This window comes from Diabrotica virgifera, chromosome 9 (genome assembly GCF_917563875.1).
Source record: "Diabrotica virgifera virgifera chromosome 9, PGI_DIABVI_V3a".
Taxonomy (NCBI): domain Eukaryota; kingdom Metazoa; phylum Arthropoda; class Insecta; order Coleoptera; family Chrysomelidae; genus Diabrotica; species Diabrotica virgifera.
The window spans coordinates 126,184,609-126,209,251 of NC_065451.1; the positions used below are offsets into that span (position 1 = coordinate 126,184,609).

General features: G+C 34.8%; 1 protein-coding gene across 1 annotated transcript; it reads right to left on the minus strand.

Moving 5' to 3' along the window:
• Positions 1-20,746: 20,746 nt before the first annotated feature.
• LOC126891332 (uncharacterized) lies at positions 20,747-22,954 on the minus strand. Its single transcript, XM_050660509.1, has 2 exons — positions 22,810-22,954; positions 20,747-22,580 (listed from the first exon to the last, which is right to left on the minus strand). The coding sequence occupies exon 2, from the start codon at positions 22,577-22,579 to the stop codon at positions 20,747-20,749; it is 1,833 nt and encodes a 610-aa protein (XP_050516466.1). The 5' UTR covers position 22,580; positions 22,810-22,954.
• Between the last annotated feature and the right edge of the window lie 1,689 nt (positions 22,955-24,643).

Below are 24,643 nucleotides of genomic sequence, written 5' to 3' on the forward strand. Positions count from 1 at the left end.
CAGCATTTTACAAATGCTAGAATATTCCACATGGTGTTTCCGAGCTTTGAGGAAAAAACACAGTGTGATTGTTACACCCAGTATACAATGACATTTACTTGTCCAGCAACACTTTTACCACATCGTTATTATTACAGAATAAGGCTATAACATATTAAAAAAATCACTAAGATCGGACAACAGGTTTAGAAAATACGAGACACCAAAAATGTCCCATTTTTAAGGTGGTGCGTTAATTTATATGCTTAGTGTACATACCGAATGCTAGAGGAACTATTAGTGACACAATTATATTTTTGACCTGCAACTTTTTGTGTAGTCTCCTCAAAAATATAAAGGACTTTCTCCAAATCACCTAATATGGTAACATCATCAACAGAAAAGGTACCATGGGCATTTCGCTGCTTCAGTAAAGTGATATTTACTGCATCTGTATGTTGACGCTTTCTCATATTATACACGCTGTTCCATCTAATGGGAATCTCTTGAATAAATTTGTAAGGTGTTTTTTCTTCATTCGTTATTCCCTTTGAAAGCTGCTTTTGCTCCTCTTTATATTTTTTATCTACGACTGATACATATATTATACTTGTGATGTTTGCAATATAATGCCATATAATAATCCCTTAGGGATTAATAATGCGGGATTAATAGCTATTAATCCCTCTGGCACAACAATCACAAAATTCACCACGGAAACAAAATAATTAACCTCAAAAAGTGTCACTATCAAACGAATAGTATATTTGACAGTTTGTGTTGAGATGGACGAAAATGAAGAATCTTTTAATTGTACACCACCAGAAATTGTAGAACTAGCTACAGCAACAGCATCTACCTTAATACCTGAAACATCGAAATCCATTTATAATAAAACGTACGCAACCTTCAACGAATGGCGTGTTCGAAACAACGCGAAATCATTTTCCGAAAATGTTCTGCTGGCCTATTTCGCTGAATTAAGTGCAAAATATAAACCGTCTTCATTATGGTCATTCTATTTAATGATTAAATCTATGTTGTACTATTAATTGTACTATTACCAATTTTAATGTTTTTAACAAATAAAGTTGTTCATTAAAAATCTTAAATTAATTAATTTGTCGTAGATAAAGTAGAGTATACTACTCGCAATAATGGCTCTCATTCCCTCGGAATGTTACTCCCTCGCCGCTAACGCGGCTCGGTTCGTAAATATTCCTCGGGAATAATAGCCATCATTATTGACTCGTGGTATAATCTACTATTATAGGCAATACAACTGGAGTCAAAAAAAGTAACAACTTTACATTTTTTTTAAACTTCTGTTATACTTATTTGGTTTATTCAAATTATCTTGCTCAACTAGATTCAGGACATGTGAAAATTATGGTATTAGTTATTTATGTACCTAGTCAATAAAGTAACTCTTTATCGAACGAGTCTGACATTATGACCAGAGCGAGCAAAACGAGCGAGGCAATTAACAGACGAGTTCGGTAAAGAGTCTTTACGGACGTGGTGCATACAAAATTTTATCACGTACCATAAAAACACTAACAAATAGTCATATTTTGTTTATTATTTTTATTGTACAAACTTTCATATCAGAGACAAACACAATTTCATATGACAGTAATGACAGATGACTTTTTCATGATGGCCTCTTTCGATTTTTAATCGATAGCTATCAATATCGAATAATAATTACTAAATCGGTAAAGTTTTGGTTTATTTTATATGAATATAATTACAAAATACTACAGAATTTAATTTTTTGACATAACTTTAATTAATAATAACGTATATTTTGTACAATATTTTTAATAATTAAAGTAAATGAGTTTTAAGTTCGCTCAAATAAATAATCGATTACTACCATTGTTTAAACTCCAATATTCATCATTCATATTTCCGTAATTAAACAATATACATTCACACCCAGTATATCAAAGCAAAGTTATTGTTATTGCACACCACGAGTACGTTCCAGTAAAATTTCGATGTTTATAAACAATATATTTGGAAATGACACAAAAGCTCTGACTAAGTAAAATTAATATCTTTGTTCGGTGTACGAAACAATGTGAGTGCGTGTCTTCGATGGCCCAAAATTAGAATCTATAAAACTATGGTACAGATTACCGAGTACTGCTTTATTCGTAACATTTATACCAGTAAGACAATTAGGGTTTGCTCACTACGGAGAGCAATGGATTGTATCCTCGCTGACCCTTGCTCCCTGGTATTTATATTCGTGAATTCTCGCATTTAAAATATTGTATTTATTTTACATAGCGATCGAAACTATATTATCGATCGCTATGTAAAATAAATACATTATTTGAAATGCGAGAATTCACGAATATAACGAATATAAATACCAGGGAGCAAGGATCGGAGCGAGGATACAATCCATTGCTCTCCGTAGTGAGCACAACTTAAGGCTTCGTCGATCAGTAGATTTCTAAGGCTCCCGGGTTAGAGTGTGGTACATAAATAAAGTTTCATCTTTAATTTGTTGTTTCACTATCGGCGATCGAAGTTTGAGCTGATCCGATTGTATGCAGCCATCGACTACTTGCATTCAATCTCGGTTAACTTGATTAATATTTGCAGCAGGTAAAGTTCTTCTTCTTTCAGTACAATATAGTGTTACTTTACTGTCACAAACGAGTTCAATAATGAATGACTTTAATGACAGTTGGCGATAAATGTTTTTCGTTACAGATCACAAGCTTTTATCATGTTAGCTGCATTATCTGTTATAATACCTAATACTTTATCAGATATTTTGTATTCTTCAAAAATCGTTTTTAGGTAATCTGGTATATTTTCTGAAGTGTTATTATTTAATACTTTTGTCTTAAAATAGCCCTTTTGATTTCCCAATTTTTGTTTATGAAATGACCGGTTAAACAAATGAGTAGGGTCATTCCAAAGTCAATCTTACCCCTTCGAGAAAAATGTTGAAGATTAGAAAAAACCATTTTTTTATTATTAGATGGTTATTTTTGTATGAAACTTTTTAGTGTTCATTAATAATTCATAACATTAGTATACGTTAAGGTTTTTCAAATCGTTTTTTGCGTCATTATCTCAAGAAAACTAAATATAATTTGGATAAGACGCACTTTGGAACAACGCAGTTGATAAACCGCTTTTTGGAATAACAATAATGTAGACAAAGGAAGTAGTATGAACGAATATTTTTATTAGAAACAATAATCTTATATCTAAAACAGATTCTGGCTAAAATAACAATAATGTTATGGTCACATAAGCTAAAAAAACAAAAACACAACACATTTTTTAGTTATTAAACTCTTAATTCAGCAGGTTCTGGAAAATAACTTTGGCAGTAATCTCTCTCTATTTCTTCCTCGGTGTTAGGCTCAGTAATGTTATTTGGAGCAACATTAACTTCTTCCATAAAGTTTTTAAAAAACGAACACTCAGGATTGTTTTTCCATTCCGAACCAAAGTGACTTTTTAATAAAATATCAATATGTTTAATTTTGGCATTTTTAACTTGAACTCCCTTTGGCAAATCATACAGTACCATTTTTAAAATATTTGTTCCACGTTTCCAGAGAGACAATGATTTACAAAGGTCACAACCTCTTACTGTAACATCTTTATTCTTTTTTCTACAATGATTCGTTTACAGTGGGATATTTTAAAATGCCAAGATTACACACCTTTGAGACATTCCTTTGCAGATCGTCTCCAGTCTCTTACATGGCAATTTTCCAATTTATGGACCGTTGCGCTTTCTTTGAAAATTTGTATGTAGGTGTCTGGGTTGGTTATAACAGGCATTTTTTTTAATTTCCTTTCGATCCTGTCAAATACACTATCGCAGGGAAGAAAAGAGTGTCCCCTTACGGGAAAAACCATTTCAATTGTTTTTATAGAGGGAGGAGGCACTTTTCCTAAAAAGTACATTAACATTCCAGTCATAACAGAATTTCGATTTTGTCCCACACAACCATCGGCGCACAGTCGTAATTTTGAAATATTGTTTATATCAGTGGAATACTGCAGACGCAATTTCGTTAGAACTCTTCTGATATTCAAGTTCCATCCAGGTAAAAGTAACGACGGTTACGTTTGTTAGGGAATTATGCGAAGTTCCAATAACAACAGAAAAATTGTACGTGTAAAGCTGTCTGCTGTAATACGCTATTTGATCGATAATTTTCGGATTAACTAAGTTTTTCTGATAGTCGTATGAAAATGTCAACATTTCATCACGTTCTTCACGCAAAAAATGAAAAAATTTTGCGCTACGAAGCTTATATAATCGTTTTTCGATCATAAGTTTATTTCGTATAGTTTTATCCTTTTCGTTTTTTATTCTTTCTGTTAGCTCAATGCATCGAGTTCAGGCATCAGTAACTGGAGTGCCAAAGCCAATATTATAATCTTCACAGAAAATTTTTCTGAAAAAACTTCGTTTAACTTTTAAATTTTCAGGGCAACTATTGTTATACATTTCCATTAATTTTTTAACGGAAAGTTCACATGGCTAGTACTGTCTAGTACTTTTGCCTCTACAATAGTGACTTTCAACACATTTTAAATTTTCTATATATAAACTGTTTCACGAATCTTCTTTTTTCAGTATGTTTTCCTCTCCTAGCACCCACAGCTTCTTTCGATAGGCATTGACCGCTTTTAACGTAACGATTTGCTACTCTTTGAATTCTACTTTTCGTTACATGTAAAATATTTAAAAATGCTTTTTGACATATGTACTTGGATCTGAAACTTATCTGTATTATGAACTTTGACAAAGTACTTCATAGCAATTGTTTTTCTTGAAGAAGTCAGTTTCGTGGCTCTGTCACGTTTCGGTTTTTTAATGTCACTATATTTTAGGAGAAATGCACCTTGAATTTGTTTGTTTGTTGAAGAATAAAAAGCGGCATGAAATGATTGTAGATCAGTCATTTTAAGTGATTTACATCGAAACGTTTTACCGGAATGGACACATGTTGGATAAATTGGAGGCTGCTTTGCCGCATTTGAAACAAACGATTGATATAAGCAATACAGAAAAAATAATACTTGAATAAACAGTTTTATCGAATTGCTAGTTATTTATAGCACATATTTGACAGTAAACTAATAAAACATATTTACCTGTTATTTTTTTAAGCGTTTTTGCCCACAGTTTTGGATTAGAAACCTTCTTTCTGCCACAACCTTTTAGTACTTCTTTGGGTGCTTCTTCCATAACAGTTCAAAAATATTAAACACGTACTTTGTCGGTAAGAACAATAATTAGGTTTTACTTCACTAATTAAGTATAAAGAATTACACTCTTTCAATAATAAACAGTAAAATAACCTAACCTAATAATGCAAGTTAAAACGTCAAAACGATCACGTGGCTAAAAATTGGAGGCAGCCATTGGCTGGAAGGATAAGGCTCGCTTTGAGATGACACTGCTCGTGGATATCGCGCATTTTGGAAAGATGCGCAATATTTAGACTTGTTTTATATAGAACAAGAAGCGATTTGCAACAGTATTTTGTTATAATAGTATGACCAAATCAATGTTACAGCGATATTAAGAGCCAACTTAATTTTTATAAAAAATGGATGACTCACTTTGGAATGACCCTACTCAAATATAGGACTCAATAGCTGAATAGGTCCAAATATCTGTAGCTAGACCCACATATTTTACTTCAGTTTTATTACTCCCTCATCATACAGATTTTATCAGAAGTGTCCGAGCATGGAAGTACATATTTAGAATCTAATAAATGGACAAAGTTTATAAAACTACTAAAACCGCCCTAGGATCTGCCTCCTCTGATAGGCCATGTCGGGCACTTTCAGAGGACATGTGAGGAGGAGCTCCTCCTCATTACATAGACGGTACCGTGGGCCAGGTGCATTCGGAGACTCCAGTGGCCGATGAGCATACTGACCACTAGGGAGCATCTTCTACGATCTAGTAGAAGAAGTTGGGCTATTAGATTTTTGGAGGCCTCACTATCTGGAGCCTAGCCTATCTCAATCCTCCACAACTGACCCAGGAGTCCTGGAACCGCCACAGAAGAAGCTCCCAAGTGTCCCAAAAAGATTGGTCATAAATTATACCACAAATTCTGGGGTCAAAAATAGATTGATTGAACCTCACTTATATACAATAGTGCACACAAAAAAAGTTACAGCCCTTTGAAGTTACAAAATAAAAATCGATTTTTTTTCATATATCGAAAACTCGTAGATATTTTTTATTGAAAATGGACATGTGGCATACTTATAGCAGCAGCATCTTAAAAAAAAATTAAAGTGAAACTTGAGCACCCCATAAAAATTTCATGGGGGTTTTGTTCCCTTAAACCCTCCCAAACTTTTGTGTACGTTCCAATTAAATTATTATTGTAGCACCATTGGTTAAACACAATGATTTTAAAACTTTTTTGCCTCTTAATACTTTTTCGCTAAGCCAGTGTTTATCGAGATATTTTGAATATTGGTCGAATCCAACACATATTTGTATATGGTTAAGTACGATTATAGAGACCTGTTGATAATCTGAAAATTTATTTATAATTTACATTTTTAGGTATATTTTGAAAAAGAAGCCACATCTCGATAAAAGGTGACTTATCAAAAAAAGACTAAGAGGCAAAAAAGTTTTAAAAACATCTTGTTTAACTAATGGTACCACAACAATAGTTTAATTGGAACGTACACAAACATTTGGGTGGTCTAAAGGAACAAAACCCCCATACAATTTTTATGTAAATATATTAAAAAAGAAGCCGCATCTCGATAAAAACTCACTTATCGAAAAAATACTAAAAGGAAAAAAAGTTTTAAAAACGTTGTGTTTAGTTAAATGATACCACAATAATGAATTAATTGGAACGTACACAAAAGTTTGGGGGGGTTTAAGGGATCAAAACCCCCATACAATTTTTATGGGGTGGACAAATCACACTATAATTTTGTTTTAAGATGATCCTGCCATAGGAATGATACATGTCTATTTTCAATAAAAGATCTTTAATAGTTTTCGACATATTGAAAAAAATCGATTTTCATTTTGTAACTTCAAAGGGCTGTAACTTTTTTATGAGCACATTCGTACCAAGGTTAGTTAGGTTCAATCGAACTATTTTTGACTCCAGAATGTGTGGTATAATTTATGACCAATCTTTCCGGGACACCCTGTATATGTAGGTTGACTGAACATTGTTGGCACTAAAAGAACTAATACAATTGAGCAAGGTGAGTTGTCTAGTTTCAGCCATAAACAATGCTTCATTAATTAATTTCTCTGCGATTAATGGTTGTGTACGATCTTGCACATCTCGCAGTTTACTGGAAATATATATATTTTTTAATTTCATATCGATGGTCTTTAATTGTGGATTTCTTGAATTGTTCTTCGATGTATTTAAGGGCACATTATTACATTGTTCTGCTGTGGGTCGTTTGATGGGAGGTCGTCCTGTATTACCACTCTTATGAGTTGACAATCCCGTTTGTAATGGAGGAGGTGTAGAAACCGTAGAGTTTGTTATTTCACGGAGCAGATCCTCGTTTGATTGGAATTCCTCTATAGCTTTCTCGGCTTTGATGCTTCAACTTTATCAACTGAATGCTCTGGTTTTTCGTACTGCATTCCCTGAACAATAATCAATATCGGTAATTTTTTTTAGATTCCTCAAATAACAGATGATTGGAAATTGATAGCGAATGAATTTGAAATAAGGTGGAATTTTTCTCACTGCTTAGGTGCTTTGGATGGAAAACATATTCAGATCATACCACCAGCAGGAAGGGGTTCATATTTCGACAATTACAAGAAGAAGCACAGTATGGTTCTACTGGTTATTGCTGATGCCAACAAGATGACATAACTCAAGGTTTGGTTAGTCTGAGATAATTAACATTTTCTTCAGTTGATTTCAGCACAAGTTATTTTTTGTTATTTTTTTCTAGTATTTTTGGATATAAACTTACTGAGAAGATGCAAAAATAGCACTAAGATGCTTATAAAAAATATATATTTAACAGAAAAAATGGTGAAATATACCATTAAATTAAACTAAACTTTCTACAAAGAAAATAATATAATATAGATACATTTAAATATTACACTAAAGTAACAGCGGTGAGTTTATTTTAACATAGTAGGTAAATTTTCCCAAAACTGTAGCCGCTTCTGCATGATCCCTCCCATATTGTGAAGTATCTTATTCTTTCTGAAGTGGTATTCCATTTACCTTTTCATTTATTGTGGGCTGTGACAATTCATTATTATTTGTAATTTTAGAATTAAAAAAAAATATTTTCAAGTATTACTCATCATTTTATACTTCATTTTGTAGCTTTCTCTTGTTTTGCAAAAAATCAGTTCTAGGATCTTTCCAAATCAAAAAATTCTCCAATTTCATTGCGAAGACTTCCGTATGACGAGTAATATTTTGGACAGTTTGAGAGTTCCTTGAACCATCTTGTGTCTGATGAGAATAGTTCCCGTTATTTGCTCTTGATTCTAAATGATTCTTAACTCTTGGCGGTTGAGCTTGTGCCCTCATATAATTTCCTGTAGCTTGTATCCTTGCATGATGTTTCCTCCCACATGCTTTGCAACCTAATTTACAGTCTGGAACCCCGTGTCCCAGCTGTAGACAATTCCAACATTATTTTGTTCTTTCGACTTCTTCCTGTTTTGCGCCTAATTGCAAATCAATAAATTTTCTACAAGTATACGCCTTATGTCTTCCTTCGCAAAATTGACATTTTCCTCCACGGCTATAAATGATCTGCTGTTACCTACCTTTACCTTGTGATCCGGAATGTACCCTTAAAACACTGTATTTGTCTCCAACACCTCGAGCATTCTTTCCTTGTAATTGCCATTTTCAACAGCTTCCTCCAATGATTGTAATGCTCGAAGATCCTTCCTTATGGTATCCAAAAAGTGTCTTAATTGACCTCCACCTTCTTTACCTAAATTTGAAAAATTGTACAGTGAATCGATATGACTCGTTGCAATTAACTTTTTGTTTTCATACCTAAATTTTAATAGGCTCCAGTGAACTTCCAGTGAACGTATAACACCTACAGTTTCGCCTTTTATTCTTTAAATAATGGAAACTCTGAACATTGGTTAGGTTTTAACGCACTTTAAATATACCCCGCCAGAAAAACCAACTCCGGATACCGATCCATTACCATTTGTATATATTGGCGATGAAGCTTTTGCTATAAGACCTGATTTCCTGAAACGTTATCAACAACGACAACTAGATCATGCAAAGAGAATTTATAACTATCGAATCTGCAGAGACCGGAGAATAGTAGAAAATGCGTTCGGTATTTTAGCCGTAAGATTCCAAATATTTCCATCTGCTATTGATTTCAAATCAATCGGTGACATAAATTTAGTGGCGTTGTCCGGTTGGGCTTTAAATAATTATTTAAAACGCAAATCGGGAATAGATTATGTCTCTCCAGGTGATCGAATTACAGAAAATCATAAAATATAGTGCATAGAGTACGAAATACAGAAAATCGAATTACTGATACAATTCAACAATGTATAAGTACGGATAGTATTTTGGCACGACTAAAACCGACTAACACAGGATATCCGACAATGATGCAAATAAAGTAAGGGAAGATTTTGTAGAATACTTCAGTACAACTGGAGCTGTCTCGTGGCAGGACAGAATGATTTAGTAAATACACACAACCAAACTTATATGGAATCACCACGTATTTCAAAGTAATTTTTTATTTTATTTTTTTTAAACTGGTTATTGTTGCGAAAATTAAAGGTTTTTATTGAAAATAAACAAATCTATAAGACCATCAGATAGTACAGCTGGGTACGGTATAGGTTATTTGCTTGGGTTGCAAATTGAACGAAAATAAATAAACTAACTTTTGCGTCCAAAACGAAAATATGCCTCATGTGGGCTATAGAACTTAAAACGGGGAAAGATTATTGGTCTTGTGGAGCAAGTAACATTCTCAGAGAGACATAGCTGTAGAGCTAGGTGTAACACAGGGCGTTCTGTCTAAAATCTATGCTAGGTAACAGGAACTGGAGAGCTCAAAAATAAAGCAAGGGAAAGTCGCCAAAAAGTAATAACGGCTCGCCACGAGCATTTCTCACCTGCAGCTCCAAAGGCAGCTTTTTCAAGCTACAGGTCTAACTGTTTCAGTTGAAACGATAAGAAGAAGAGTTTGTGCCAAGAAGTATACAGCAGGAGACAGTTATGGGTTCCCGAGTTAGGCAGCACCAGTATGATCGCCTAAATTGGTGTCTTCACCACCAAAACTGCAACATTGGGAATTGACAAAATGTGCTATTTTCAGAAAAAATAAGGATTGGTGTAAAATCACATTACCCACGAAATCGTGTACTTAGAGGTCGATTAAGACAAACAAGAACGAAAACTGCCAGATCTCTTCACAAATATATAAGAGGAAGTGTAATGTTCTGGAAAGGAATTGTGATCCGTAAAAAACTCCTTTAATTTTCATCCAATAAACTTTAACTGCTCACAGGTATGTTGATAACTTGTAGTAAGGCTCTGGTGAGGTGCAACAGAAGGAACTTCAATTTTCTTGCATGATAATGGACCTCCACATACCATTAGAGTGACTAAATACATCATTGAAGCAGAAGGTATCCCTTGTTTGAAGTGGCCTGCTTGCTCACTCGAGCTTAACCCTATAGAGTATTTGTGTGATATGCTTAAAAGAAAAATAGGAGCTCGCCGGGATAATCCACAAAACACCGCACGCCTAGTAAAAGCTGCTCTTGAAGGATGGAGCAACCTACCACAACAAAATGTTGATAATTTGATTAGGAGCGTGTCCACGCAAACTGAAGCTTGCATAAAGACTAGAGATGATAACACTGACTACCAAAAAAACAAAAATAAAATAAAAACAATTGAGGGGTGTAAAATCAAAGTCGGCAATCTCCCATTTGCATAATTTTGGGAAACCGCGAAAAACTGTAGAAACTAACAAAATTAACTTAAAACAATAAAACTGATGAAGAATTATAAAAAATTTTGTTTGTGATCGGATGTCCAGAACAAAGAGCCTAAGAAATTATTTCTTTTCTTTTTTTTAATATTTTAGTTTGGAGATTGCCGTTTTTGTTTGCAATGTTTGGAGATTGACGGATATGAAAATGATCTATAAGGATATTGCCAGGTTTGAAACTAATAAAACATCAGAGAGCCGGTTACTTAGTCAAGAAAAATATATTTTATATTGAACAATAATATATAAAAGCAATTATTATTGATATGCATATTTACTTAAGCCAAATTATCCGGTATTTCGGGTATATATTCACAGGTTTCGACAGACTCTAGCTCTGGATCAGGATTCTCCACGTTCTCGTTTGCTTCTTATTCGCTTCCTTGCCTTGGTTGGTGTAACAGGAGACGCATTAACTTCCATGATAAAAAATTAATACTTTTTTTGTAAATAAAACTAATTTCTTAGGCACAATTAGGAAAAGCACAAAAACAATGTAACGACTCCCAAAACTAAAACAAATTGTAATAGCACGATATTAAGGCAAATCTAACGATGTGTTGATCACGTGCGGGCGCTACTTGGTTCTTATTGGCCGCAGCGGAGGTTGCCGTGTTTGGTACGCACTCGGCTATGAATATTGCCGCTTTTGATCCCAATATGAATTTTTCACTGCGATTTTTATACAATTAACACCTCTTTTGGTTCTTATAAATAGTTTTATCTAACAGATAATAAAAAAACACAACAGATGGCGTCCCTAACTCAAAACATGAAAAATTGGAGATTGCCGCCTTTGATTTTACACCCCTCAATTTAGACAATCTGTATTCGTTTTACATTGAAATTTTTTATGCTATTGACTTGTGTGGTGTGTGTGTGTGTGTGTGTGTGTGTGTGTGTGTGTGTGTGTGTGTGTGTGTGTGTGTGTGTGTGTGTGTGTGTGTGTGTGTGTGTGTGTGTGTGTGTGTGTGTGTGTGTGTGTGTGTGTGTGTGTGTGTGTGTGTGTGTGTGTGTGTGTGTGTGTGTGTGTGTGTGTGTGTGTGTGTGTGTGTGTGTGTGTGTGTGTGTGTGTGTGTGTGTGTGTGTGTGTGTGTGTGTGTGTGTGTGTGTGTGTGTGTGTGTGTGTGTGTGTGTGTGTGTGTGTGTGTGTGTGTGTGTGTGTGTGTGTGTGTGTGTGTGTGTGTGTGTGTGTGTGTGTGTGTGTGTGTGTGTGTGTGTGTGTGTGTGTGTGTGTGTGTGTGTGTGTGTGTGTGTGTGTGTGTGTGTGTGTGTGTGTGTGTGTGTGTGTGTGTGTGTGTGTGTGTGTGTGTGTGTGTGTGTGTGTGTGTGTGTGTGTGTGTGTGTGTGTGTGTGTGTGTGTGTGTGTGTGTGTGTGTGTGTGTGTGTGTGTGTGTGTGTGTGTGTGTGTGTGTGTGTGTGTGTGTGTGTGTGTGTGTGTGTGTGTGTGTGTGTGTGTGTGTGTGTGTGTGTGTGTGTGTGTGTGTGTGTGGGTGGGTGGGTGCGTGCGTGCGTGCGTGCGTGCGTGCGTGCGTGCGTGCGTGCGTGCGTGGGTGTGTGTGTGGGTGTGTGTGTGTGTGTGTGTGTGTGTGTGTGTGTGAACTAATATGTCATAGACTCTTTTATCAAATGAAGCAAGGAGTGCTGAAATATTTACTGGGAGAGGAAATTTTATATTATTTAATTCCGTCATTAGTTCCAATGTTTCAAGTGTATATTTAGTGCAGTCGAAAAATATATGGTTTAACCCTTAAACGCCCAACCTTTTTTAGGTTCCATGTACGTCCAAGGGTGGGTAAAAAATGTCCACCTCGAAAATGGCTAATATATTTATTGAGAGTTGTTGGAAATGCATTAAACTTAAGAACCTTATGCTTAATAAACACAGCATCTTCTAAAATATTAATATAAACAATTTACAAACATTACAACAAAATTACAATGGACATCAAAATTAACATACCAGTAAAAGCTAGTAACTCAGATTTGTCGATTTTCTCCACATGTTTCCTTTCAGCCTCCTCATTGGCGGATAATGATGTAGATTATGTAATTATACGTCGATAATTATATAGATTATCTTTCTACCAACGAGAAATTATATAGAAACCTTTAGTAACAAGTTTTACCAAGGGTGTACTTTTTATGCCCACCCATATTTAACTCAAGATGCTACTTTTATTTTCAAAAATATCGGTAGAACCAAATTAACATTCGATAAAGGGCTGTCTTTTTAACAATAAATAATTTTTAAAAATTTTTTAAAAACGTAATAAATATGTTACACATTAGGTGGACATTTTTTACCCACCCTTGGGCGTTTAAGGGTTAGGTCGCCTATCGACTTATTATTGCAAGAACATAAAGGCGAATCTATTATATTAATTTTGTGTAAGTGCGCCGGGAAACGACCATGATGTAATTTCAACCTAGTAATGATTGAAGAATATCGTCTGGATACAGGGAAGGTGAGATGAGGAATGTTCTTTGGCTAATCTCTATGTATCCTATAATAGTGACTGCGATTTTTCACTAATACTTGTATATAATGATCCCCAATCGCTTCTGATTTTATGTCTGTTTCATAGATAATATTCTCTAAATGGCACGCGTCCTTAGCTGCTATATCTACATGCTCATTGCCAATAATACCAGCGTGTCCTTTCACCCAAATGAAACGAACTTTTCTGTCAAGCTTTCCCAGATATTGAATAATTTTCCTTATGTCATATATTATAATGTTCTTATAATGTTTTGTTGGGTGAGAAAGTAACGCCAATAGTACTGACTGAGAATCTGTCAAAATAGCAATTTTCTGAACCTGATTTTCTAAGCACCATTGCAGCGCTCTTTTAATTGCTAATGCCTCGGCTGTAAAGATAGAAGTAAAGTCCGCCACACGATGCAGTTGTGTATGACCAGTGGATGGTACATAAAAGGCAAAACCCGAGCTGTCCCTAGTCTTTGATCCATCTGTGTATACTGCAACTTCATTATCCTGTGCTCCCAAAATGGATTTCAAGATCACATTATTTAAGGATGATAGATTTGATTACTCAGGGAATATGACCCTCGGTTTGACAATTAAGGTGTCATATTTGCATTCGTAAAGTGGGTATTTACTGTGGTTATGAATCCACTTTTCATAGGGGTAGGTATCAATACAAGCATCAGCCAAAGGAGGGGAACGTTTTTTTGACCAGTAACGATTGGTGAGATTTTCAATATTAACCAAGTTAAGTTTATTAGACAAATACATATTACATGACCTATATTTAACCATATGTTTTGCAGCTAAATACTGTCTACGAAGATATAGAGGAGGTTCTTGTGCTTCAGCAAGAATTGCATGATTTGGTGATGACAACATCGCGCCCAAGCATAACTTAAGTGCTTTAGCTTGGATGCGATCCAATATGTTTAAGTTACTGGTAGAAGCTGATCCGTATAGTGTACACCCATAATCCACAATCGATCTTATGTAAGCTCTATAGAACATGAGAGACGTATTAGGGTGAGCTCCCCAACTTTTTCAGCATATAACTTTGAGTAAATTTAGACCTTTCTCACATCTTTGCTTAATATAGCTAATATGACAATGCCTAAATACTTATAACTATAGTTGATTTTTTAACCAAGAGGAGTAAACAAAAAAGACAGATTCACACCCAAGAAAGTTACCAGAAAAGTCACCAAATTCATCTTCTTTTTTCGTTGATCATATCAGCTTTCAATGATAATCCATACATATTATATTATACCAACACATCGCTAAATAGTTCTAAAAATAACTGTTTTTATATAAAAGTAGACTAAAAATAAAAAAATTAAAGGAATAATGCAGAAAACACAAAAAATCGCCGATATATTTAATTAACCTATAAAATGACAGAATTGCCAAAATTTCATAAATGTCATTAGTGTCAAAATTTAATAACAGTGGAGTAAACTTGCCTGCGGTTGGACCAATTAGAAACAAGCATTACGGCGCGGTAAATTTGAATCACTCCTCTTGGTTAAAAAACAAACAATAGTAACTGAAGGTATAGGATAATCATCGATAGTAATAAAATCTTGTGTCTGTAATCTGTGCCTAGTAAAGCACAGTTGGACCGATTTATCAGACGATATACTAAAACCAGAATAGGAAAGCCACCTCTTTAAACAACTCACAGCATGGTTCATTTTTTGCAAACAGAGATCATACGTCTTATGGGTGACATATAGACAAATATCGTCCGCGTACTCTATTATTTTAATATTGTCATTCAACAGATCATGCAAATCAGCTGTATATATATATATTAAAAAGTAAAGGACTTATAGATCCTTGAGGCAGACCATTGTATATAACGCGTGGTCCATGTAATATTTATTGTGGTCTCGAACATATATTTTTCTATCCTTGAACATATACAAGATATTGGTTGATACTTTGGCATTAATACCCATTTGAATCATTTTCTTCAACAAAATATTCAAATCTACCACATCATATGCTCCTTTTAAATCAATAAATAAGCAGAGCAAGTATTCATTTTTTGAAAAATGTACTCAAAAGTGGCAGGATAGTGTTGAGTGGAATGGTTATTTTGAGGTATGGCAGAGTGAGAGGCTGTGTTACGGGTAGCAGAGGCATACGTAGGTTGGTTGGTTGGCATATTGTTTGATTGGTTTGTTGTTGAATTGGTTGCAGGTTGTTGTGTATGTTGGTTGTTTGTATTTGTTTGGCTATTGCTAGGATTATTGGTGTTTTGTTGGCTGATTGTTGGTTGAAAGGCTGATTGGTTGATTTGTGTTTGGTTGTTGTCGTGTGTGTTATTAGTTGGTTGGTTGATTTGTGATTGGTTGTTGTCATAAGTGTTTTCAGTTGATTGAGCTATTGGTTGATTCACATAAGCGTTATTAGTCGATTGATTTATTGTTTGGTTGATGTTGTCCTTAGTATGTGTAGGAGTCGAACGACCAGAAGTACCTCGTACCCTCACCAATGCTGATATCAAGAGGTCCAGCTGTTCGTCCGTAATCCTATCCATGCTGTTTAAGAGAGTATCGACTACATGTTGTGTTGACACTTCCATGATATTGTTTACAAAGGACGGAGTTTAAAAGAAGACACCCTTTAGATATACGAGGTGCAATGTATATCTTGGTAGGTATACCGGGCTATACTAACTATTTTGTTATTGGCTGTCGGTCCCTCGCTGTTTATTTTCTCGTAATAAAATATTTACCAACGAATCGCAGTCCAAACTCGCCCAGCCAACCAGCTCTGTGAAGTTGGCAACTCCAAATACGATTTTTTCAAAAAAAAAATTTTTATTGTCCATCAAATATCCACTCTTGTCCAGCAAACAATTTTTTTTGTCCACCTTTTGTTTACGAGATACTAAAAAAACGTGAAATAAGGCCCAACACCCCCAAGTCAAAAAAACGTCGTAAAAACTGATACGTTTGATTGTCCAACTGTTGTCCACACTTGTCCAGGCATTTTTTTAAATTGTCCACCTTTTATTTATTTAAATTAGCAATAATTATCGTTTGCTAGTAAAAATGCCAAAAAAATGAGAATTTTTGGAATTTTTTTTCACGTTTGATTGTCCGTCGAATGTCCAACCTTGTCCAGCAAAAAATTTTTTTTGTCCACCTTTTGTTTACGAGATACTAAAAAACGTGAAATTAATAAATTAACTGGTTTTCCCTCGTGATTTACTATGGAATCTCTAACGCGAGAATTTCAGTGCCACCGTTGCATTTGGTTGTCTTTTTAAAGACAGATCACATGCTGATTTTTTGTGGCGGATATTCTTGAGTTGGGATTGATTTCATGTAATCGAATGAACTATCTTTTAGTAAAGTCGTCCCAGGAACGCAACTCATCAATATTGGCAATATCATTTTAAAGTCGTCTACTTTAAAATGTATAATACGTGTCTGAATTGCCGATATAAATGAGTCAGATTAAATAAATTAGAAGAATTTTTTACTAAGCAACAACATTTTTATTTATTTAGTATTATTTTGTATTTTGACAAAACGTTAATAAAATCATTTTTAGGTAAAATTGTGGCTTATTTCCCATTTGAATATACTTGATTATAAAAATGCCACAAGAAAATAGCTTCAGAACAACAACGTGAAATTAGGCCCAACACCCCGAAGTCAAAAAAACGTCGTAAAAACTGATACGTTTGATTGTCCAACTGTTGTCCACACTTGTCCAGGCATTTTTTAATTGTCCACCTTTTATTTATTTAAATTAGCAATAATTATCGTTTGCTAGTAAAAATGCCAAAAAATAAGAATTTTTGGAAATTTTTTTTCACGTTTGATTGTCCATCGAATGTCCACCCTTGTCCAGCAAAATTTTTTTTTGTCCACCTTTTGTTTACGAGATACTAAAAAAACGTGAAATAAGGCCCAACACACCGAAGTCAAAAAAACGTCGTTAAAACTGATACGCTTGATCGTCCAACTGTTGTCCACACTTGTCCAGGCATTTTTTTAATTGTCCACCTTTTGTTTATTTAAATTAGCAATAATTATTGTTTGTTAGTAAAAATGCCAAAAAATGAGAATTTTTGGAAATTTTTTTCCACGTTTGATTGTCCGTCGAATGTCCACCCTTGTCCAGCTAAAAGTTTTTTTGTCCACCTTTTTTGAAAAATATAGTTTAAATAATTTTTCGGACTGGGAAAAGTACAGTTTTCCGAATTCGAGATAAAGTCGTCAAAACTGACAGGTTTCGATTGTCCAATAGTTGTCCACACGTGTTCAGGCATTTTTTTTACTTTTCCACTTTTTTCTTCATTATAGGAATAGTTGTAGTTTTTTAATAAAAATGTCAAGAAAAAAAAAACAAATCTAATATTTACTCGTATGATTGTAAATCTCGGCTTCGCCTCTGGGTACAAACTTCACACTCGTAAATAAAATAAGTCCTAGTTATGTAATATACTATTTTTGAAATTTTTTTTCATATTTGATTGTCAATCGAATTTCCATCCTTGTTTAGCTAAAAGTTTTTTCTGTCTACCTTTTGTTCAAGAGATTTAAAAAAAAACAAGAAATAAGGCCCCGCACTCCGAATTGAAAAAAAAAGTCGTGAACACCGACAAGTTTAATTGTCCAACAGTTTTCCACACGTGTTCAAGCATTTTTTTTACCTGTCCATCTTTCTTTTACATTTTATATCAATAATTTTAATTTGTTATCAAAATCTTCAGACAATGCAAATTTTTGAAAAATTTGTCTTTTACGCTTGATTGTCTATCGAATATCCACTCTTGTCCAGCAGGAAGTTTTTTTTGTTCACCTTTTGTTTATGAAAAATATGGATTCAACAATATTTTGAGATTGACAAAAAGCGCAGCAATTCGACTTTGGAAATAGTCGTTTAAAATCGAAAGGTATGATTATCCAAGAAGCTTGCCCCAACGGTAATTAAGACGTATATTCTCAGCAACTATCATGCCAAACTCAGTAATATTTACAAGAGACTAAATACCTTGGTTGTAACCTAGTCAAACAAAATCAGTAGTACATTTTGCACCACGGATAAATAGCTATTTCCGTACGTGTGAGCAAGAAGTCGATTTTGGCGAAGACGAAAAAGTCTGAACCTAATCGACGATTGCTCACAGGTGCGAACATAATTTTTCATGGTGAAGGCTCAAAAATTGTGATTTTGCGTTACGCACACGTGCAAAAATCACGCTTTTTGTGGCTGAAGCATGAAAATGCTTTTTTTTTTTCATGTGTGAAAAGTTCGTATGTACATATGAAATAATCATACGAGTGAATGAAAAATTCTGTCCATGATGCGAAGAGATATTTATTCGAACACAGGCTAAAAATCTCACTTTCTTCCACGCTGCGGACAAAAAACTGAACTATTTTCAAATACCTATAACTGATGAGCAAGTTATTATTATTATTATTATTATTATTATTATACATAAACAAGGGCAGAGGGACAAGTCCCTATTATGCCCAAAAACAAAGAAATTACATAAGTAACCTACTCGTAAATACAATAAAAAAAAAAAAAAAAAAAAAAAGATACAATTTGGGTTTACATAAAAAAATATTTTAACTATAATAGAAAACTGTCAAGTCTGTTTTTAAATGTGTTGGTAGAGGGGGCTGAGACAATGTTATCATCCAGGTTATTCCAAATATCGAAAACTCTATTTGGTAAAAAATTCTGTCTTGGTCTCGTACAAAAGTTCTCTTTTTTCAGTTTAAATTGGTGACCTCTAAGGCGTTCATCTTGATTGATTGTAAAAATTTCGTCGAGATTTCCGAAATTAAATTTTAATATTTTAAATGTGGTTATTAAGTCGCCGCGTTGTCGGCGAAGTCCAAAAGAAGTTAGGTGGGCCATACTGAGCCTTTCTTCATAGGAAGGTCTTCTCAGTCCCAATGGAATTCGAGTGGCTTTTCTTTGGACGTTTTCCAACAAAATTTTGTCTCGAACCAAATCAGGATACCACGTTGGGCCAGCATATTCAAGAATCGGTCTTATGTAAATAGTGTAAAGTTTACAGAATGACTGCATTGAAGCTCTCGAAAAACACCTCCGAATAAGATATAGTCTGGAGTTCGCACGTTTACAAATATACTGAATATGGTCGGACCACGTTAGGCTGCTGTTTACAATAACACCGAGGTCGTTATACGAGAACACTGAATCTAATGGTTGTCCGTTAACGAAGTACGGCACAAGTGGATTGTTTTTACCAATTCTAAGCACTACACATTTTTCTGTGTTTAAGGGTAGTAACCATTGGGAACACCAAGTAAAAATAGAGTCCAAGTCTCTTTGGAGGGCTAACTGGTTTGTGATAGGATTGGCATATATTTTTGTGTCATCAGCATATAACGATATTTTACTTGAAACATAGGAAGGAACATCGCTGGTATAAACCGTAAAAAGCAGAGGTCCAAGGACAGAACCCTGCGGCACTCCACTTTCCACTAACCTGTCCTGTGAGAAAGATTCGCCAACTCTAACTTTGTAATGTCGATCTGTCAGGAAATCATCAATCCAACATAATAAAGTACCGCGAACTCTAAAAACAACTAAAGTTGCCTGTTCATAGCTTTTAATCACGACACATTTTTTAAATTTTACAAATTTTTATTGCTAAACAACTTTAAATTATATGTACAATTATCAACTATTGTCGACTTAAATTATTTTTGTATAGCAAATTGTAAAAAAGAACTAATTTCATCCATGATATACATTAATAAATGACAAAAAGGCAACATGATATTAGTGGGCGAGCAACGTTATGTTTTTAAATTAGTCAGTTTAGTAGTAGTTATCGAATTATGCAATTGTAATTAAAAGACTAACTGCAATAATCTTTAATTTTACATATGCACTTTTACCATACAGAAATGGTGTTCAAAAATTGTGAAAGGTAAGCAAAGTTACATATATATGAACGATAAGTAGGGGAAAGGTAGGTAAAGTGGAATAATTACCGATTCAAGCTTGTATCCCGGTAGAAGTATTCGTCTTAAAAGTTTGAGTTTATGGAAGAAGCCACTTACGTTATAGCCCTACGTAGTACTGTTAAGAAATTAAACTAATATATCACCACTTCGAAGAAAAACGTCAAAAGTAAAAGTGGTGTAATATTCCACTTTACCCGCCATATTGGAGGTAAAGCGGAATACAAAAACTTAAAATGAATTAATATTATTTATTCAACTAAGCATATAAACAGAGCTCAGGAACATTGAAAAACCCTCGTCTTAACTGTTTTGGTTCATTAATAATCATTTTAATGTCCTTAATGTTGTAATCTAATACATCATCTTTATTAGGCCATTTCAAATATTTTTGCGTCCTTTCCATACACTTTACAGACGCTGATTCACCTGATTTTGAAATTACTAAACCGGGAAATGTTTGTCCGTTGTACTCTACAGCTACATATATCCCTTCCTTAATATCTTCTGTTTTTATGGTAGGAATTTGAACTGGTAGGTCCAACTCTGAACCGCTGTCGGTGTCACTATAAATGCTGATGTTTGCATCATCTTCTTCTTCGCTGTCGCTTTGAAATAGTTGCTTCGTAACTTTCTTGGTTGGATTTTTTGGGGTCGGAGCCTTCAAATTCTTTAACTCTTCAATAAAAGGGGTAGAAGTTGCTACTACAGTTTTTCCTGATCGAGCCCTTTTCTTCGTTGGATTTTCGATATTTGAAGCGACCCGTGGGATAGGTAAAATATCCGCAGGACTAACAATAGTCTTATGGAGGAGAATGTCATTTGACACTGGAGTGGACGCTGATGGCAGGTTAGATGTAGCGAGTAGAGGCCCAGGACGATCAGTTGTATCTGCAGCCACGAAAACGTTTGGATCAGGTCTCTCAAACGGCCAAATACCCGTCTTCTTAAATCCTGAGATAGCTGTTGCCATACTAGCTGCCTTCAAGTAAGCTTCTCCGAAGAGAGGACCGACATCATGAATCGTCACAACTTTCCCCGGGTGGGTTCGCAGCCAAACTCGCACTGCCTGTTTATAGAAGGTCGACATGGGATACATAAATGATACGTCCAGTGGCTGAAGTCGATGTGTGCAATGTGGTGGTAGCACCAGGATGTCTACAAAGTTTTTCTTAGCAAGCTCTAAGACTTCAATGTTTTTTATGTGGGTTGAATGGCCATCTAAAATTAGTAAAACCCTGTCCTCGGAGGTAGGCTTCGCAAATTTAATAAAATGGTGAAACCAAGCCGTAAAGATTTCGGTCTGCATCCATCCAGAAGCATGCGTGAAAATTTTGGTATTCAGAGAAACTCCAATGTCGAATGTCAAGTGATGTCTCACCCGTGGAAAAATAAGAGCAGGAGGGATGTATTCCCCTGCAGCGTTGAAGCAAATTGCTGCAGTTGTAAGCGTACCTCTTTCAGCTGATGATAAAACTCCTACTTGCTTTTTCCCCTTTTTTGAAATAATCTTTGAAGGCTTATTTGGCACGGTAGAGATTCCGGTTTCGTCACAATTATAGATGCGGTTAGGTTTGTAGTTGTGTTTTTGGTATAAGTCTTCCAATAAATCAAAGAACTTTCCGACACTAACTGCGTTAAATGCTGACGCTCGCGCTGCTGACGTTTTTTCTGGAAGTCGAAGTGAAAGAACTGGGTGCCGTTTCATGAAACCAAGCAACCATACTTTACCAGCTTCTTTCTTCTCATTATTGAATCTATGTTCAATGTTATTTCGTATGGCAAACTCGTAGGTAAGATATTTTAAGTCAGAAATAGTTAGCCCAAACAGGCGTTCTTCCATTTTAAGAATATAGTCTACCAACATCCTCTCTTGATCTACCGTGAACACGCAACGGAATCGTCCAAGTTGCTTCACTAAACGTTCTTCTGGTGGTCGCTTTAATCTTCTAAAAAGAGTTGTCGATGGAATGTTATATTGTTTTGCAGAAGAATGAATTGATAAACCACCTTGACATGCAGTTAGAGCCTCAGCCATTGCCTTCTCGTCCCAACTCTGCTGCGAAGTCTTTCGTTTGTAAAAATTAGGCATGCTAAAAAAATGTTGTCACTTAATAACATTGTTAAACTTTTAGGAGGTAAAGTGGAACGTCATTCCGCTTTACCCGCATACGTTTCATTCCACTTTACCCGCATCAACATTTTTTCTGTACAAACACGATAGCTACTAACCAAACGTGCTAATAAGTTAAAGAAAGAGTATTTATGTCCACAAATAACCATTTTATACAATAGATAATAAATACGGTTAGAAAAACTTACCTGTTGCTGATAAGAAATTTCGTCTTAGTCACCAAATATTACAACTTTTTGTTAAAAAACAATGATCTTGTTTAACTCACATGAACATATCAATGAAAGTGCGCCATATTGAAGTAAATATTGCCAAATGTCAAAAGGTATATTGTGGTAGGAGTTACAACAAAAACCGCTGTTTAGTGTATAGTGTGAAGACACCTTTAGGTGTCAGTGTATTTGTCACATTGTCAACGTCAATCAGATCAGAGCACTTGTCACGGTCTAAAATAAAACATGTACAAAAGTTTGTAATCATATATGTTTAATAAATATTTACCGTAATCTGTAATCCTTTATTCGATTAGTTATCGGAATATTAAATATTAAACATGGCGCTGCGAAAGTAAAAGAATATTTCAAGAAGGATTGTGACAGATAACTGAAATTTAACAGTGCTTGAATAGAGGTTAGGTTATAAATTCAAATAACCAGAAAAATGGCAACAAATTTAGGCCTGGGGTCTGTAAAACTTCCCCCCGACTTTGACTTGCAAGGGCAGAATGCTGCTACAGAGTGGAAGTTTTGGTACACGGCTTTCGAAGACTACTTGATAGCTATAGGGCAGCATGAGTCAACAGATAGGGTAAAACTGTCCCTATTGAGAAACATAATGGGAACCGAGTCAGCCCGTATTATGACAACATTTAAGATTCCAGATGACCAGGTTGATAAATATGATTATATGATAGAAACGATATCGAAGTATGTGAATCCGAGAATGAACGAATGTTTTGAACGTTATAATTTTTTAAAGAGGACCCAGAAAGAGGGTGAAGTATTCGAACATTTCCTAACAGATTGCAGACACTTGGTAAAAACATGCAACTACAATCGTAATGATCCAGATGAGACGGCAGAAGATAAGGCACTCCGTGATAAAATTGTAATGGGTATCAGAGATACAACAACTAGAGAAGCCCTTCTTAGGATAGATAAACTAACACTGGAAAAGGCCATAAGTTTTTGCAGAACCAGTGAGCAAAGTAAAAGTCAAAATTTACAATTTCAGAGTACAGGAAGCAATGAAACAGGTTTTGAAGTAAATGAAATAAGAAATAAAACAACTGTAAGTACAAAATTTTTAAAAAGTAACAAAAATTTAAAGCAAGGTCATGAGAAAATTTCAAAATCTACTGAGACGTTTCGCTGTAAAAGGTGCCAGACTCAGCACGGCCCCCGCAAATGTCCAGCTTATGGAAAAGCTTGCAATAAATGTGGTATTCTAAATCATTTTTCAAAATCATGTAGGGTAAAAAATGTTAAAAATGTTGAACATGAAGATGGCGACAGTTCAAGTGAAATTTTTGTAGATAATGTAAACTTAAGTAATAACGTTGTAGCTTGTAATTCTAGCAGAGGAAGTATCTGGGAAGAGTTTTTAGAGATTGAAGGGAGAAAAATAAAAACTAAATTGGATACGGGTGCTGACGTAAATATAATTCCTTTAAAAATATTTAAATATGTCAACAAACAATTTAGAGTCAGGCCAACAGAGTACATTCTAAAAGCTTTTGAAGGTACTGTTGCCAAACCGATAGGTATAGTAAATTTAAACTGTAAATTTAAAAATAAGGAAATTTTTGAGGATTTTGTGATCGTGGAAGGGGCAAATCAGGTTCTAATAGGTGGTCAAGCTTGTTTGCATTTAAATTTAATAAAAAGAATTAATATTGTTTCTACTGATAAATTCCAATCAGACATAACCAAACAAACTTTTATAGAGAAAAATATGGATATTTTTTCAGGTTCAGGTGTTTTCCCTGGTACATGCCATATAACCACTAACAAAAATTTTGAA